Here is a 19,760-nt window from a genome sequence, read left to right on the forward strand (position 1 = left end):
TGGTTTTTGAGTTATAAGACAAAAACTGCATTTTACCCCTATGTTCTATTTTTAGCCATGGCGGCCATCTTGGTTGGTTGGCCAGGTCACCGAACACATTTTTAAACTAGATACTCCAATGATGATTGTGGCCAAGTTTGGTTTAATTTGGTCCTGTAGTTTCAGAGGAGAAGATTTTTGTAAAAGTTAACGATGACGGATGACAGACGCAAAGTGATGGGAAAAGCTCACTTGGCCCTTCATGCCAGGTGAGCTAAAAAATGTGAAGGGGAGATAAGTATCTTAAGTCTTTCTCTCAAAGGGAGGTAATTGTATCTTAAGTCTACCTCTAGGTCTGTTTCCACTTCTTTTATTCTTTGTTTCAAATCTTCTATAATTTCAAAGTTTGTATCATCTGAAACAATAAAAATGTAAAAACTTAATATAATTATCATATAGGATCCATTCTTGGACATCATGAACATGAGCTACATAACCAAAAATCAGCTAAGAATAAGAGAAAGAAAATATTACTTACATCATCACGTATATACACTGTAGGTACATTTCATAGGTACATGTAATATATATATTAGTCTAAAAATTTGCACAACCGTACTGATATAAGATGTTATTATACGAAAATGTTGTTATTAAATCGTGTTGACAAATATTTCGGCTTAACAAATGGCCTTCTTCTGTGTCACAAGTTTTAACAATACTGATACATAATGTAAATACCTCTTACACCATATACATTATGTATCAGTATTGTTAAAACTTGTGACACAGAAGAAGGCCATTTGTTGAGCCGAAATATTTGTCAACACGATTTAATAACAACATTTTCGTATAATAACATCTTATATTATCAGTACCGTTGTGCAAATCTTCAGACTGATATTATTTGTTCCTTATCTGCATAGTATCGCCTATTCTAGACGATCCGGTACATAGTAAATTTGCTGGCTGGTCCTTTTTATAGACTTTTATAATATATATATGTATGTATGACAGAGTAGTATATCATATGGCTATAACTCTTTTTCAACAGTTTACCCTGTCATTTGTATGTTTTACAGTGATCCACTTAACATCACCATGCATAATTTATTACTGAATCACATTTGTAAATTATATATTTTGAAATTGAATACTTTTTTCTAAACCATGTAAACCAAGTGAAAAATCAGGTGAAAGCAAATCAAATGATTTTATCAAGCACAATAATTCAACCAGATGTAATTGCGGTAATACTTATATAAGTCATTTTTATTTACTTGAAGTAATATTTGTTTGTATACATTTACTGGTAAGTGATTTCGTTAGATTTAAAATGTTCTTTTCAAGCTTACAGATTGATTGATTGGTGTTTAATACCTCCTTAAGAGGGTAGACCTTGGTTCAGGGAGATAACTCTTTAAATCAGTTAACCGTTTGTAAAAGTCAAGTTCATCAATGTATTTTAAGCATTTACCTGAAAGAGATTGAAAATAATCTATGTAACCTAGAAGCTTCGAATATATTTTTGAAAATGGTTGACACAAACGTACTGATGATTTTAAGAGTTATTTCCCTTAACCTAGGTCAACCTCCTTAAGCACCACAAACTAGTGAAAAATACATGTTATAAATAGCTCTTATCGAAATCCAGATTTTTTTCTCTATTTTTCAAGTTTCTCCATAAACGATACTGTTGGCCTATATTAGTGCATTAAAGAATGAAAAAATATACCAAAATCCAAGGTAAAGGAGGGGGGGGGGGGGGGGGGGAGTCCATAAAACCCAACAAAAATCAAATATAAGAAACTATATCAACCAAAAGAACAAATATAAATGACTGTCATATTCTTGGCTTTAAATAGTACATGCATTTTCGTAGAGAAGAGAAATCACCACTCTTTATACATGTTATAAGGTTTATTAGAAAATATCTATCTTTCAACATGAAACTCTTTTTATCTTTAAACATTAAACTTGATCATGTGTTAATATTTCTGGGCCAAAAAGACCCTTATCAAACCTACTCCTTTGGCAGACTTCTAGATTTCAAAATGTCAAAAGCAAAACTTGAAATACCAAAAGGAATTCTATTTATAGATACTTCATAACATATAATGTCTATAATTAAATATAACTAAAAATTACCACATAAGATGAGAGAACATTAAATCCTTCTTTTATAAACATAAACATGTATATCTAAAAGTCCAGCCTATGTACGCATCCAACTGAAAGTGTATCTATAACCACAGACTTTTAACCCTCTATCAACAAGCTAGGTCAAAGTAATGAGGAACATCTATTGTTAAATTTGAAGTACCTCATTGAGCTTTTTCCAACATCTTGATTAAAAATTTCCAAATATTGTTATTTTTTCACTGAAGCAGGAAGAATTCACCAATATTTACACACATACAAGTACATACGTTTGAATCTATGTTTTAATACTTAAATCAAATAAAAGATAAAATTAACAAAAATTTATCTCACTTGTGTACATGTATATAATCATATGCAAGTACAAAATGTAAGCATGTGCAATTACAATAGTTTAAATATTTAAAACCCTTAGTCCAACATTTATAAATAAAATTCAAAGTTTAATTCACAATTAAAAAGAAATAGATTTAAATTACACAAACAGTTCATTTGTATTAAACTTCTTGATAGTATTTTAATATCTCTATTTTCTTTTACCATGTTTACCTTGATCAATAAATCCTTTTGATAAACGACAGAATAAAACTTGATTTTACTTATATGTAAATATATTTACAAACATAGGTATGTCCTTGCAAAATACACCTACGTTGTAAATTGGTTTAAAGGTATAAATACTTTATACATGTACTTATATTTGGACTAAATACATAACTGTTAAATTATTAAATGTCACCTCAGGCCATCTGAAATCATAATTTATCAAGTTTTTACTTTGAAGAAATATACAACAAATTTTAATAAATATACCGAGGGTCGATACATATACATGATATATATATATGCCAAAGGACTTAAGAACAAGTCTGTCCTGAATATGCATGAAATATTTGTCACTGGACATCAACCAAGCTATCAATCAGAAGAATACAAATGGACAGTAATGTTCATCTGATTCCTATTGATATTGCATGTATTGGTTCTTACTTGTTTTTGTACGTTAAATCAAAAGTATATATATGTGCAATAGAACAACCCCTCCCCCTTTTAATCCACAACATATAAAAAATAAACAATTGCAAAAAACCATGAAAAAAAAACTAAATCATATCAACCCTGATAAATATACCAGAAACTGTGGTTGCCCAGTTCCCTCTTATATATTACATGTATTACAATGTATTATAAGGTAAGATACTGACAAAAGATTTTAAAATGACCATGTTGACAAAATGTGACAACTGACAGGTCCACATGACTGATGTTGTTGAGGTTCACTATGATTATATGATTTAATAAGGTCAAGATAGATTTTACAGTATATTTACTACATTTACATGTCACATGTATGCCTGTATCTACAGTTGCATATTTGATATCTCTACACAAATTTAAGGTGATTAAGGTTATAACCATGATATCACAACACAATGTTGACTGCAGTGCAGCGCTGTATCACATTTTACATGTTTTATGACATTTTTACCTATTATGTCAGTTTGTTTTTCTTACTCACTGTTGTCAATTTAATGGAATTCTATGCAACTGTTGTAGAAGTAAGATGTTTAGCTAGCTGTAAAACCAGGTTAAATCCACCCTTTTTACACATTAAGAAACGCATGTAGCAAGTCAGGCATATACGATAGCTGTATTCCATTCATTTGATTTGTTAGAGCTTTTAATTTGCCATTTGATAAATTATAACTGATAAAGGACTTTCTATTTTGAATTTTCTTTGCAAGTTTTTTTGTTTATTAATTCATGTTTTATTTATAGTTCATAAAGTTTAAGCTTGAGTCTCTTACAAATGTACACTTTCTGTAGACTGTTTTTCAACCTATCTAATACTATCTTACTAAATTATTTATTTTCATGAAACCCAGGAATCTAGTTAACCTCTTTAAGCTTGGATATCATAGATTCACGTGTATTCAATATAAAAAAGAAGATGTGGTATGATTGCCAATGAGACAACTGTCCACAAGAGACCAAAATGACACAGACATTTAAAAACAACTATAGGTCAGGCCTAAATTAAAATATTGTTTGTTTGCCCTTTTCCGACCCTATGTTTTGAAACAGGGTAGGTAGGTAGGTAAATTATTTTATTTTTTTCCCCAAAAAAATAACTTGGCTCGGTATATTTTTTTTTATGGGTAGGCAGGTAGGTATAATATTTTATTTTATAGATACAAAATCTGCATAATGTCATTTTTGTCTGTTTTGCTTTTGCTATTAAGTTTCTGGGACTACGCTTCGAAAAAAAATATCATGTAGAATGTGAAGTTATTAATTCATATGCACTACTATTTTGTTTTCAAATATCAAAATATAGAGCTGTGCCGCATATTTTCAACGTTTATATATGCCTGGAACTTTGAAGAGTTTTAACTTGCACTAATATTCTGTACTACGTACCTTGTACGCTTACCTCTACCTAAAGGTGATCTGTAAAAGATAACTTTGTCCTGGTAAAATATGTCCGGGCAGACATACATTACTAGTAGAAAAAGTCCCTAGAGTGTTTAAATTTCCGTGTGTGCCTATGTTTCTAATAAAAATGCTACAAGACTTAAACTCAATTGTCACATATTTTACATCGCATTTATAAATGATCTGTATGGAAAACTTGGGCGATTTTACTGCCAAATATTCTTCACTTCACAGGCTTTTGTCACCTTTGGTTCATGTCAGATATAAATAATATAGCAATGCTGGTCGAAGGCATCGTTAACATAATCTTCCTGATCTACGGATCACAAAAGGCCATCCCTACATAGAATACAACGTCCGTTTACACAAAATACTACGGTTTGTACACACGTTGATAATTTTGTATTAAACGAACTTTTTTGTAAATGAACCCTGCTCTTCAAGTATAAAGATACAGAGTTAACGTACGTCATATCATGATTTCAAAGCGTTCAACATCGATTTCAAACAAATGCTTTGAAACTCTAAATGCAAGTGTTCATGTCAAACGCTCACGTGATACCAAACGGACTAGACCTTTCACGATAAAGATAAAACCCGAGGATTCCGGTAAAAAAGTTTTGAGCGGGAAACACAAATAAAAGATTTTTGGTAGGGACGAAAAAATAAAATAAAATAAAATCTTGCTGATAAATACAAATAAAAGATTTTCAGGCGGAACGAATTTATAGGGTCGGTCGGTAAAGGGCAAACGAACAATATTTTAATTTAAGCCTCAGTGTACGGACTTCGACAATGAGAAAAACCCATACCGCATAGTCAGCACTCACTTTGCATTTTTTTACCATCTCTAATTTTTTGAATCAACATTGTCTCAATAACAGGTTTACCATGTTAACATGGAGATTTTGTACATTGTACTTCTTTTTTTCTCTCATATTATAATTTAATCATTAATGTATGATCAAGTTAAGTTTGAAACATAAATCTTTCTTTCTATCACTTTTTTCATGTTGATCAGTCATTCAGCGTTTACCGTTATATAATAATATACTTTTACAAAAAATCTAGAGTTATCTCCCCATGGCCAGCTGCAGTGCAGGTCTATATATATAGTTAACTTTTATGTATACCTTGAAAAATTAACAATAATTTTCACTAGAAGTTATCTCCCCTTTAGCTTTATTCATCTGCAACATTATTGTACTTACAGACATAATTTCTATTTAAAACGATGAAATTTTTACAAATCAATTGTCATGATTGTAACCTATTTGTGTTGGCATATGATTAGCTCACATGTTCATGATAGATAAAAGTTCAACCACTTATCATGCCTATTCTTAAACAATAACAGTAAATAAACCTTTTTATTTTTATATTGGGTTGCTGCCTCATTCATGGATATACCCAACATCTTCTTTTATTCAAGTTCATATATATATGGTTAGGTATGGTACATGTACATGTATGGGAAATCCTTATTATCTTGAAAAATTAAAACAGCAGGTGCAAAACTTTATTTCTTGTGTCTTATTTAACAAGCTTAATATTTCTATTGATAAATAAAGTTTTGTACCTCTTATTTTAATTATAAAACATTACTGTCATGATAAATGGAGAATGGGTCTATGGGACACAGTTGATGTCCCTGCTTACATATGATGTGTTAAAGGGACACAACTCATGAACAGTGAAAGTAAAGCAACCCCTCTAGAATTTGATCTGTATTTTGTTGTAATACTGTGGATTCATTTATTTTTGTGGGTATCAATTTTCGTGGATTGCTGAAAGCTTGCATATTCGTGGATATTTGATTTCGTGGTTTAGCCAATATCTGTATACAAAGCCAATTGAAAATATGGTATTCGTTGAACATTTTAATTCGTGGTTCACATGTACCCACGAAACCCACGGAAATTGATATCCGACGAATAATAATGAATCCACAGTAAGCATTGTGTATGACCTGTACATGTATCAGTTTTCGTAACATTTGTTTGGGGCAAACTAAAGTTAACACAGTTAATGACCATAAAATATGTGTGAGTCGTATATGTACAGACAGACTTACAAGGGTAACATTCAATACCCTCTCCACTTGGGTGGGCATACAAACAAATTTAACTCACCAGGTTCTTCTTTTGTAGGACTAAATGACATCAAATTATCAGACACAGGTGGTTTGGGTGGTGGTCGTCGGGCAGCTTGTCCAGGCACTGGGCGCTGTGGTGCTGGCCTTGTTGGTGTTATATGTGGTCTAGGTCTCTTTTCTTGACTCTTCTTTGTTTTCCCTGCCTTTTTAGACTTCTGTGATGGTACAGGCCCTTCATCTGGTCTGGGTGGAGACAAAGGTCTATCTTTCGGGACTGAAGGTCGTGGAGGTGGTGGCTTCCGCAATGACGGTTTCCTAGTGAAATCAAATGATTCTGTTTTTTGTGGAGGAGGGGGTGGTTTTCTCATTGGAACAGCTTTCACTGGTGAAATTTCCTCTGAAGAAAAATCAGTGAAAAATGTTGAATACCCAACTTTGGTACTTTTTTGTTCAATTTGCGGTTTTAGTGGAATAGCCAATGATTGTCTATTACTTCTTTTATTCATACCACAATCCATGGTACGAAAATTAGATAACGGAAAATTAACAGAATGCCTCTTTTTATTTTCAATATGATTTGGTTTGCTGAAAGACACAGTTCTTTTGTTTTTTATTTCTGCAATTCTATTCTCCCCAGAATCATCGAAATCAATGTTGGAAGATTCAGATTTTTTAATCTCTTTTTCCATTTCTGTATTCACGATTGAATCAATTTCACCAAAAGCTGCTGAACAGTCAATAGAAATGCGATTTTCCTCATTTTTTGTCCCATTTTTCAAAATAGATACATCAGTCGATGACTTAGATTTTGGAATTTGACTAGCAGCTTCATCTTCCGTTACGAATCTTTCTACTAAAGACTTATTTAGACTCTGGTCATCCTTTGCTGTTGTTGTGGTTATTGTAATTGCACTATTGACTGTTTTGCTCGGACCAGATTTATTTTTTAAAACACTTACAGGTTTTGGACTCAATGGTTTCGGCTTAAGAATAGGCTTTGGGGCAAGACTTGGTTTAGGTTTCGTGGGAAGAGAAGGCTTTCTAAAAGATCCAGTTTTTGAGCATGGAGTGTAAGTTGGTATTTTGTAAATCTCTGAAGGTAAAGGTTCTTTTTTTGGACCTAAATCATTTTTTGTAGGTTTACTTAATTGTGCATCAATTTCTACACTTTTTGGTTCTGATTTATCACAGATATTTGAATCACATTTCTTTGAACTAAAATCACTATCACTACTTGAAATAATTTTGGTATCACATGGCGGTAGATTTTGAGGCTCATCAACAATGTCTAAAAATTGTTTTGGGATCATGCCAATTTTCCCATTGTCGTTTTTTGCTTGAACCCAATTACTATCCACATTTTTCACAATTTCTAATGTTTCTCCAGCAAACACTGATAAATCGCCATCAACTTCTGCAGTGAAGTCATATAAAACTAAACCATATTGTTCAAGGGGAGACAATTCAATCTCAGTTTCAAGTCTTTGGCTAAAACCATCACCAATGGTAACAGAATTTTGAGGAGAGCTTTCATTTTCAATACCCATTGCGATACTTTCAATTTCTTCCGCTTCATTTATATCCTGATCAATGTCATATGCATACGGGCAATCCACGACAATGGATACAAAATTTGCAGGAAATATTCCTATTTTATCATCAATTTGTCCTTCAATCCACTGAGCATCCACATGTTGAATTAAATAAACGATTTCATTTTCATTAAAGGATAGTTCATTTGGTGACTCTCCGACAAAAGAAAAAAGAGTCATTCCATATGGCGAGATAGAAGATTCCAGACTCCTTGTATTCTCATTGGTATAGGAAAATTGTGTGTTATATTCAGAAGATTCACTAAGTCCCGAAGAAAAGTCAGAATAACTTTCAGTTTGGTTACTAATGTTTGCATTCACATCAGCAATATTATCTCCCTTTAAGTCAATCTTTTGTACATTGTCAGGGCTACTTAAAGACACTTGCTGGTCAACAGCAGTTTGTCTTGTTAATATTTTTGAATTGTCTATAGTATTTTGTAAAGATTCTTTTGATTGGTTGTGCTCAGCATGCTCAGCCAATGCATATGTGTCTTGCATAAGTTCAACACAAGACGACAAAAAAATGCCCTTTTTATCACCAAGCTCACCATAATACCAGTCATCATCGATAATTTCTGTTACTGTGACAATATCCCCTGCATGAAAACCCAATTCTTCATCTAATTGAGCCGCAGAGTCACACAGAGCTTGGGCAAACATAGGCTCTGAAGAATGCACACTGGCAGCTCTATCTCTTAAAGCTTGGGGAACTTCAAGTTCTATGACATGGGTGGTTGGAAAAATTCCAGACTGTGTTCCAATTTTACCCCTCCACCAGTTATCATCAATTCTTTCTGTACCCTCTATAACCATTCCTACAAGCATGACAAGAAATATTTGAATTAATGTTCATTATAATAATCCATTATCTGTCTTTGAAAGCTAGAAATTGCTTATTGTAAATTCAGAAATTATTGCGATGTTTTTATTATTGCAAAAATGCCATGAATGCAACAGGGGTATACTATTATTGCAAAAATGCCATGAATGCAACAGGGGTATACTCACAATAAATTAAATCGCATTTTGAATCTTTTTATATGAATTAAACAAGATATTTCTAAGTACCGGTATTGCAAAAATTGAAATTCCATTTTAGTCAAAAATGACAATATTGCAATAATAAATGCATGCAATAATTTCTGAATTTACAGTATTATAATGGATTATGCATGTTTTTATATTCTCACAGTTTTTGGTGGGGTTTGTGTTGCTAAGTCTTAATTTTTTTGTGTTTTCACATGTTCTGTTATACCTGTTTGTCTGTTTTTCTTTTTTAGCTATGGGGTTGTCAGTTTATTTTAGATTTATGAGTTTGAATGTCCTTGTGGTATTGCCCCTCTTTTACATTGATACCAGATATTATAAACATCCAATTGTAAAGCCTTTGCTAAGACTCTTAACAATCATGACAATGCTAAAACTCAATAATTTAACTGAAGTTCTCAATTTGCCTAACACCAGTCTTGTTGCACTGCTGAAAACAGTTAAATATTAAATGGTGGTGGAAACTGTTTCTCTAATGTATTTTTTTTTTAGAAAATATGTACATAAGCATTCTTCTTTTTTCCAAATTATCTATAAAACAATTGTTTTCTTCTTTCTATCTCTAAACTTTAAAGGTAGACATGGAAGATAGAAAATTTGAGTTCATGATTTTAAAAATTTCAACAATTATAGTCATGATAGTACTGAGAATAGAGATCTGGTGATCTTTAATTTTTATTAATAATAACTGTTCTAAAATTAAAATATAAATCTCCAAAAACTTAAAGAAATCTTGTTTAAGCATGAACTATTGTACATGTAAATTCGGAAATTATTGTGATGTTTTTATTATTGCGAAAAATGTGACAGAATTATAATCACAATATTTTGAAATATTGTATATGAATAAAATAGGATTTTTCTTAATATCGCAAAAATTAAAATCGCATTTTAGTCTAAAAAGATAAAATTGCAATAATAAATGCACACAATAATTTCTGAATTATAGAATAGAGTATAAATACATTTAACATGTTTAAATAACCTTTTCTAAATTCCAAATCCCCATCTTGTTGAGCTGGGAAGTTCTCAATAGCACCAAACACTATTTGTCCTGGAGTTACGACAGGCATGGTAATCTTCTCTATAAAACTACTGGGGAAATTCCCCTCTATATTTCTATTTAGTCCATGTAACCAGTTACCATCGATGATTTTCGTAACTTTGATTATGTCCCCTTTCTTTAGGTTTATCTCCTTTGGGTGTTGAGTCTCAAAGTCATAAACTGCTCTGACATAATGACCGATATATTCAGATGAACTGGGCTTCATCTGAAAAGAAATAGTTTAACATATATAATGATGATCTGATGATGGATTGCTACTAAATGTCCAGCAGCAAATAATATGCATATTCATGACATGTAAATGCAATCTAAATACATTTGTATTAACCCTGCTTTCTACTAGACCAACACACTGAGCATGCTGAGCCAGATTTTTAACAAGCTACATAGTAGTTCACCATGTTAAGTGACTGTGCACAAGGTAATTCCTGTATCACAGATCGGTTTCTCATTTACAAATTCAACCTTCATGTCTTAGGAGTTTCTATCATAGTTTTATATCTAAAATTTTAGAAGAGCCTCATTTACATGTACATGATTTATGCCATGGAAAAATTGATAATGGTTTCCCTATACATGTAAAAATTAAAAGGTCGAGGCAGGCAGGACAAATTTTTATTTTATCTTACTATTTTTTTATTTGCTTTGGACACTGAGTTTGTTGTTGCTAACCTGACAGTGATTATTTTGTTTTAAATTCTCTATTGTAGTCTATGCTATTGATGTGAACCAAATGAATGAAAACCAAGCAATGTTGAAACAATTCAAAGAGATTATCAGACATTTTCAAAAAGTACATTGAAAATTGTCAATGAAACCCATACATTTTGCCATATATCATGCATGTATACAGATATATATATATACACAAATGTATAACATGTATAATATATATCAAGATCTACAACAAAGTTCTCTTTTTTCAATCTGCCAAAAAAAGGAAAAAAATTAGACCCAGACTGGGTAGTCAATGGTAGTCTAGAGGGTGAAAACAGACCAAGAATGTTCTGGGAAAACAAACCATTACTATTGCATGGTCTTAACACTGTTTAAAGAGACATGCCTAGGTCTCTAAAATAAAATGGAATACATGTAAGGACGCATTGCACAAGATTAAAAACATTTTATGTCACAAGGCACTGCCTTAAAACTTGAAAGGTGTCACAACAAAGAATAAAATAGCCTTTCAAGGTGCCATAGTTATTTGGACTAAGTACTTCTGTATTCTGGTATTACATATATTAGTTACAAAATGTAAAATAACAAAAAAAATATATTACCAAAAGTCTGTAATCAAATGGCAAAATCACAGCTCACACAAATCTACATGTAATACATCATGACATGTACATGGATAACAACTGTCATATTATTGACTTGGGTATAGGCATTTTTTAAGTAGAATATGATGAATTAAACCTGGTTTTAATGCTAGATAAACCTCATACTTGTATGACAGTGACATAAAATTCAGACTCACTGTTCTAACCAAACTTGGCTAAAGAAGACCTTCCCTAGCTCAACTCAAAGAGTTTTCAGAATCTTTTTTCTACTGACAGAATCTTTTTTCTACTATACAGAAAACAAAAGCTCTATTCAGCTTTTACATTTGTAAATCGTTGTATTACAAACAAAATATGCATGATTCCTTTATCAGGACTCCCCACCCTCTATCTTCCCTGATCTTTATTTCATATTTTGTCATGTTTACCATGTTTACCCCATTCAAGTCCACATCACAGCTATCTAATTTTGTTTTTTTTCTAAATTACTTTATGCATGTTATGTAGTTTAATAATGAAAGATGCAACATGTGCAAGTTTTACATACATGTATTCACAACAACAAATAATAGTCATGTTATTTTTCTACTCAAATTAGTTGCAAAAGATATATCGATCACAAAAATAAGTTGGTTAACAGTATACATAGTACCACCTTCTCTTGAATGGCATGGGCTGATTTCAAATACAGTCGGCAGCAAAATTAGTAAAATACTCCAGACACAGAGTGTGACAGAAATTTTCTCAAAAAGGTTTCTGTTTGTGATGTGCGTGAACGGATGAAAATAATTGATTGATTGATTGTTGGTTGCTTAATGTCCAGTGGCAAATATTTCATGCATGTTCAGGATGAGAACAAGTTAACAATAAATACAATAGGTAGGTCTTGTAATGAGAGGACGGGATTATGATCAGGGAAATTTTGACTGCCACTGGAAAATGAGGGTATAATGGATAGGGACGGATGAAAATGAAAACTTAGACAAAAATACGAATGTTTTTATGATTATGTTTTTTTAAGCTTTATACAAAAAAAAAAATATCTTTGAATTTTATACCAGATTTAAATGAAAACTTAAGACAGTAATACGAATAAAATGGGGCACTCTGTGTTAGACACAACATAGAAAAGGAAAGACTAAGCAACAGGAATCCCACTTAAAAAACTGAGGGTGATCTCAGGTGCCATTTCATTTATCAGCTACTTCCCTCTGTAGAGAAAGCGATGCATATCTTACACTACCATGACTACAGGTGATATATATAAGTGAGAAGAATGATAATGATCTATAATCTACATGATCTATATGAAATTAAAGCATGGTCTCATAGTTGTCAGTAAAAGTTTTAAAAAAAAATCTATTCAAGGGAGACAACAACTCCATTCAGCCATGGTTTTCTCTATCCAATTGGACAAGGAAAATTAGCTATGTACAAATTGGAAATTAAAGTATATATTCATCACTAAACACAATTTGAATGCATTTAAATCAGTTTACAATGCAGGTATGAATTAACCGTGGTACGAGTTAGCAGTGGTATGTCTACTACGAGTTTGCATTGGTACAAGTTTTTTTTAGCGGTATGAGTTAATATTGGTAGAATCCGGGTCCGTTTGCTCCCAATCACGTTCACGCCCGATCATGTTCGCCCCCTTTGACTTTTGCATCACAAAGTCTGTTCGCACCTTACACCTTCACAAGTGAATGCAAGCTGTTGAAAACAATTATCTTTTGTGTTTTTCATTTAAACATGTTAAAATCTTCAATGTTTTACTCATACAATACATGCAGTATTTACATCAGAGCAATTTAAAACGACAATCATGATTATTCAACTGGAATTTGAAATAAAATTGGGTGTGCACGTGTAGGGTGCGAACATCTAGGTGCGAACGTGCGAGGTATGAACATGTAGGGTGCGAAAGTGTATTGGACGGGAACCGACCTGATACCACATTGGTTTGAGTTTACAATGGTACGAGATAACTATCAGGACTAATTCGTGTGAACTGGAGAAAAATGTATCTGTATTGTTACTGTACAGTGCAGGAACCGTTTTCATTGCACTGACAGGAAAGTAGTAGGACTTAGTTCAAATGTTGGAGGCGTTTTTAAAGCACTCTATTTACCATGTTTACTAATGTTACTGTTTTTAGCACGTAAAGAATTGTAATTCGTCAGGAAACGGGAGAGACAGTCTCATACAGTACTTGACCTCACGTGATGCATTAGAACAATGAAAATCATTTGAATGGTTAAATAATGAGCTCAGAATTACGTTTTAACCTTTGATGTTTTCTATGGTCAGAGGATAAGAGTTTTCATTTGTAATATTTCCAGTGTTTTTGTTTTACTGACAATCGCCATTTTTGAGGCAACATAACTAAGGGGAGATAACTAAAATACAAATTCGTCCCAATCTTTTCGGCCTAAAGCCGACAGCGCAAATGGCAAAATCAAATGATTAAACACAGCAAACGGATTGACAACAACTGTCATATTCCTGACATGGTGCAGGCATTTTGATAGTGCAGTAAATATTTCATAAAAAGGCATCGTTCATTATATATATAATTAATTCGTATATAGAAATATTTATGGACTGACGTGTACCGATATATATATTGATATTATATCGTACATGCCACTGGACAAAACAATCAATAATTTAATTTTATAATATATTCCTTCAGTTGATTTGTGGTGATTTTTTTTCAGTCTCCCTTTTTTTCATGTACATAAAACTGAGACTACTATGTTGTATAGAAGTCTCAGCATAAAATCACTGGGAATGACAATTAAATCGAAAGAATTACTTTATTTGTGCATCTGTGCATTTCAAGTGACACGACTCCATGTCAAAGAAAATGCAAGAAATATTAGTTTAAACAATATATTTTATTGAAATAAATTGAATTGGATTGGGCAACACGTATAGCCTTTGTAAGCCCTCTCCACAAAACAAGGTACAATATATTGCATTTAAACAAAGCAACACATACACAAACATAATGACAAAACAGAATTAATTTTTCAAAAATACCTCTTAGCTGACTGGAATGATGCTTCCCGAAATAGTTAACTCAGATCAAAAGTATGACCATTTTAAAAATGCTTCAAATGTTAACTCAGAAAAATAAGAAAAAATAAATTATGAAAAAAGTTTATATTCTAGGTAATAAACTCCAACATTGACTCACATTAAATTAAATGGTCTCCAGTCAGCTATTTAAAATAATAAATTTAATAACTCATTTCAAAACAACATGTTTGATATCATGTACTACTTATTTTTACTAAACTATTGCACCTGAAGAAAAACGACAGCGAGTAATAACCATATTGATACATTAAAGAATTATGATAATATAAAAAGAATTTAGTATGTTTATAATAATAAGAAGAAACAAATTAGATTTAAGAATTTAAAGATATACAAATTGAATATATGAATGATATAGAAATAAAGGTTCATTTATTAGTTTTTTTAGCTTTAATAATATTGATTTCAATGTACTGTCGTTTGATTTTTAACTTTTGTTTCAATTTTAATTATTTTTCAGCTGGTTTGGGTCTAGGAGCTTAAATATACACGTAATATAAAATACAGACAGACAAAGTATAGTTAATTTGGTTTTGGACTAAAATATACATTTCATTATACAAATATCTCTGATTTTTTTTTATGTATTCATGAACAGCCTTTACTATCATCACATTGTCTTCAATACTCATAGATTGATCACCAAATAGTATCAACTTTAAATCAATTTCAACTCCATAAGCAGACAGTTAATCAAGGAGTGTGATGCTGTTTAAAGTGTATGATGGACAATTAATAAAAAAAATAATGTTGATTGTCTTCACATTTATATAAACATTTAGGACAGGAAGGTTCTTCTGTAAAAAAAATCATGACACAAGTGAGAATTTAAATTACTTGCATCGTTTCGTAATTGACAATAAATAATATTAAATTTTCTTATACCTGAACAAAAATATTAAGGAGGAATCTCTGGTTTATATATTTTATCAAGTACAGATTTGAACTGGTTAATCGACATTTTTTTTTAGCGTTTTTAGCATTAGTATCTAATTCATTCCAGAGTTTAACAACAGATGGTATGAAACTTCTATAATACGAAACTGTTCTGCACCTTGGGATGGTATAATTCTGAGAATCTCTCCTAAGATTGTAATCATTCGGTGTGAGAAGACAAGGTTCTAATAAATCTATCATATAACTTGGAGAAAATATGCAAGAAATATAAGCCACTAGACGGTAAAAATTTGTCAAAAAAAAAAGAAAAAGAAGATTCACCACATTAATATCATTCATGATTTACGAGGGCCTAGGATTGACGAGTCCATGACAAAGTAATGGTTGGACATAACATTTAACCATAGACATAGTACTATACCAACTACTGCCGTCTACACTGTCAAAAAGGTAAAACAATAAGAAGTTACCGGTCTGTGAAGACTCCATTATTGCATGTATTGGTTGCTGAAGGTTTTTTGCCTAAATCATAAACGTAGTGCTGTTGTCAATAAACTCAGTTTATTTATACTGCATTCTGGAGCAGGTCCAGCCATTTTAAAAAGGGGATGGGGGTTCAAGCCATATATGTCCTTTCAAATGCATAGATCGTCAGAAAAAGAGGGAATTCCAACCCCCATAATCCCCCCTGGGTCCGCCACTGGCTTTATCGAAAGCACAGTTCTATCAAAATCGTAGTATATATAAATTAACTTAATTTTATCAAATCACAAGTATATATGTTTCATATGTTTCATAAGAAACCGTGATTTTGATTGACTGAAAGCAATATCGCAAACATTTCAAAATAAAGTTGTATAAATTTCTCAATAAAATTCAACTTTCGTGACTGCACGTGTTTCCCGTAACAAAGTTACTATGTACATTGCACACTTCAAAATGTAATTTGGTCAACGCCCCAATAAAATTACAAAAAGAAGTACAATATTTAAGAATTGAATGCTTCTTTTTGTAACTTCATTTGGGGTGTAAAAGCGTTGACCAAAGTACATTTTGTATGAAGCGCTTCGTTCTAAAAATGTGCGCACGGTCAACGCTTTTACAACCCTATGAAGTGACAAAAAGAAGAATTCAATACTTATAATTACATTTTTTACCTAGGATCATGAAAACACATTTTTTTCAAGTTTTTATTTAATTTACCAGTGCACTTTATTGTGGAACCTCGTAACATCATGAATGATAAATTTGATTGTCACGTAATGCAATTGACTAAGGAATAACGCGAGATGTGTGCAGTTAGCCAATCAGAATACCGTATTATAATGAAACATACATCTAATGTAATTATTCTTAAATAAAAACACCATCTTTTTAGCATAAATAGATAAATCAAAAATCAAAAAATGCGGATTGTATATTTCTACATGCCACCGATTAAAATATTTAAGACACAAAGCTATTATAGTCAAAAGCATCGATGAAATTATTCATATTGTGACTGAGACTGAATATAAAAGTTATATATTTTATATGGATATATTCCGATTTCGATATATGAATTGAAATCATTTTAAAATTAAACATCATTATAGTTTGTTTAACATGTTTAATAACATAATTATTATGTATATTGTTGTCAAGCATTTTATCGCTTTTTGTGCATTTTTCCTTTGATCTTTTTTGTGATATTTTTTCATGGAAAATTATCGCTAGAAACTATAAGGCGGCACGAGGCGTTGCTAATGAAATTGACATGAAATTGACAGGTGTCTTAGGTAAAATAGCGATAAACAGATTATCATTGGTCATCTCAACTCGATTGCTTTTCCCGCTTTCGCCGTACCGGCTCAAGCGAGAAAATCAATTTCGTTGAGATGATCAACGATACTCTATAAATATAAAGTGCAGCTGGTGATATACAAGTACAAGTACATCAAACAATTACAACAGATTCATAATAATAAGTTAATCAAGAGTCCCTTGGTATGTGTCTTCAGTTCCCTTAACAATTTTAAAAAGAAACCTTCAGATTTTATAAGACCATCTTTTAATATTTGACCATTTGTCGGCGGATTGAATAGTCCATGTGCATGCTTTTGTGGCAACAGAACGGGTTATAAGTTATCACAACTGCAATTCATTCAGTCAGTATTTCAAGAAATAATTTGAGTTTTACTAATTGTTTCTTAAAGTTTTAAATTTTTTTCACATTTTTTTAAATACTAGTAGTTATTAGAGCAAAAATGACATAGTTTAAGGCTGGATTTTGAAATAAGTAATTTTCCCCTATCTAATTCAAGTTCTGGATTGTGATAAAATATTCTAAATATCGTAATTATGATAATCTTACGAAATTCAAAGTTTGAATGTGATTAAGTCAAAGTCTCTAAATCTCCATATATCTATATTAAGATCCCTGTGTACAAAAACACATAGTTGTTAATTTAGGTTTTCAATATTATTTTCATATAATAATTAGAAATTCCACCGTATTTAAAAAATCTTTTTTTTCTTAAAGTTTAGATATCCTTTATTTTGCATGACGACAACTTTTTATAATCATCTGTCTCTTTGTGGATCATATCTTTTAAATAATCAATTATACCAGAAATGCATGGAATATACATTTTGCCCATGTACAATCTTAATATTGAGAATTGGAAAGGGGAAAACAACCCGACCAATGAGCAGAAAATAGCTGAAGGCCACCAATCATGGATCTTGAAAACAGCGAAAAAATCCCGCACCCGAGGCGTGCTTCAGCGGGCCCCTTTTAGCCAGTAAGGAAAAAATAACACACAGCAATACGCACAGTAAAAAATAAACGCAGTCTAAGAGAAGTCAGAATAGGCAACAAAAGAAACAAAGCAAAACGACAATGATGATATAAAAATTAACAAAGGACTACTAACAGTAACTGACATACCAGCTCCAAACCTCAATTAAACGCATTAAAAGATTATGTCTTCATCATTTAAAAATCAAGCACACCCCTCCTTACATATATCCCTTTAATAGGGGATTACTCTCTTTAGCAGGTTCATGTAGTCTAAACTTGAAAATTGAAACGTGAAACTTTTACTTCTCAAGACTCCATCAGGTTATAACCTACTAGTAATTACAATGTTACAACAATAACATATATGTACAAGAACAACGAAATGAATGGAATGGCATGGTCACACATACAGTTGTATAATTTAATTATACTTAATGAAATCTGCAGTGAAAGACAATTCTAATATATATCGAAACATTCATCTAATTCTAAATAACAGACTGCACTTTTTTTCAACTTTGGCAATTTGACAATCTAGCCAACTATGATAAAGACTGGACTATCCGATACTAAAATAGTATCCTTTCAAGAGGGTAGTAATGCCCTTTAACGTCAGGCGTCAAACAGTCATTTCGGCAACCGTTAGCGTCAAATTGGTTAAAATTTTACCGTGATTCGTCAAAATATCATAATCGTGATTCGTCAGAGGTCTCAAATAATTATCGTTACCGTCATTTTTGGAAAAAAAAATAACGTGATTCGTCAGAGGTCTCAAATAATTATCGTTACCGTCATATTTGGAAAAAAAATAACGTGATTCGACGGACAAAATCAGTCAATGTTTTTATCGTCTAAAAGAAAGTGAACATTTTATCGTTACCGTCATATTTGGAAAAAAAATAACGTGATTCGACGGACAAAATCAGTCAATGTTTTTATCGTCTAAAAGAAAGTGAACATTTTATCGTCATACACCAAAAATTAACGTTAACGTCATTTGGCAAGCACTTTTACCGTTATTCGTCATGAAGGTACCCCCATTACGACTCTCTTTCAAATGTCGGGCGAAATATTTAATTTGTTGATAATTTCAATACACAGTATGTATTTGGAACTACGTTTACTCTCTATACTGCTTTGGTTTGGTTATTTTGCGACAAATCTTATGATCTGCAGTTGATTATCAAATAAATGTTTATTTATTTACACATGTTACAACCACTGGGTCGATGCCACTGCAGGTGGAGATTTATTTCCCCGAGGGTATCACAGCCCAGTAGTCAGCACTTTTTATGCTGACATGAATTGTCATTGA

At 31.9% G+C, this 19,760-nt stretch overlaps 1 protein-coding gene across 2 annotated transcripts in view; it reads right to left on the reverse strand.

Moving 5' to 3' along the window:
* Positions 1-10,524, reverse strand: part of LOC143083670 (dynamin-binding protein-like) — a 33,902-nt gene extending 23,378 nt beyond the window's left edge. For both annotated transcript variants that reach the window (XM_076259953.1, XM_076259952.1), the window contains exons 1-3: positions 10,298-10,524; positions 6,708-9,080; positions 327-394 (exon numbers count right to left, since the gene is read on the reverse strand). In XM_076259953.1, the coding sequence (XP_076116068.1) occupies positions 327-394; positions 6,708-9,080; positions 10,298-10,385 (2,529 nt within the window). In that variant the 5' untranslated portion in view covers positions 10,386-10,524. The remainder of the gene's footprint in view (positions 1-326; positions 395-6,707; positions 9,081-10,297) is intronic.
* Positions 10,525-19,760: the final 9,236 nt, after the last annotated feature.

The sequence above is a fragment of the Mytilus galloprovincialis genome, chromosome 7, assembly GCF_965363235.1.
Source record: "Mytilus galloprovincialis chromosome 7, xbMytGall1.hap1.1, whole genome shotgun sequence".
In the NCBI taxonomy this organism is placed as follows: Eukaryota; Metazoa; Mollusca; class Bivalvia; order Mytilida; family Mytilidae; genus Mytilus; species Mytilus galloprovincialis.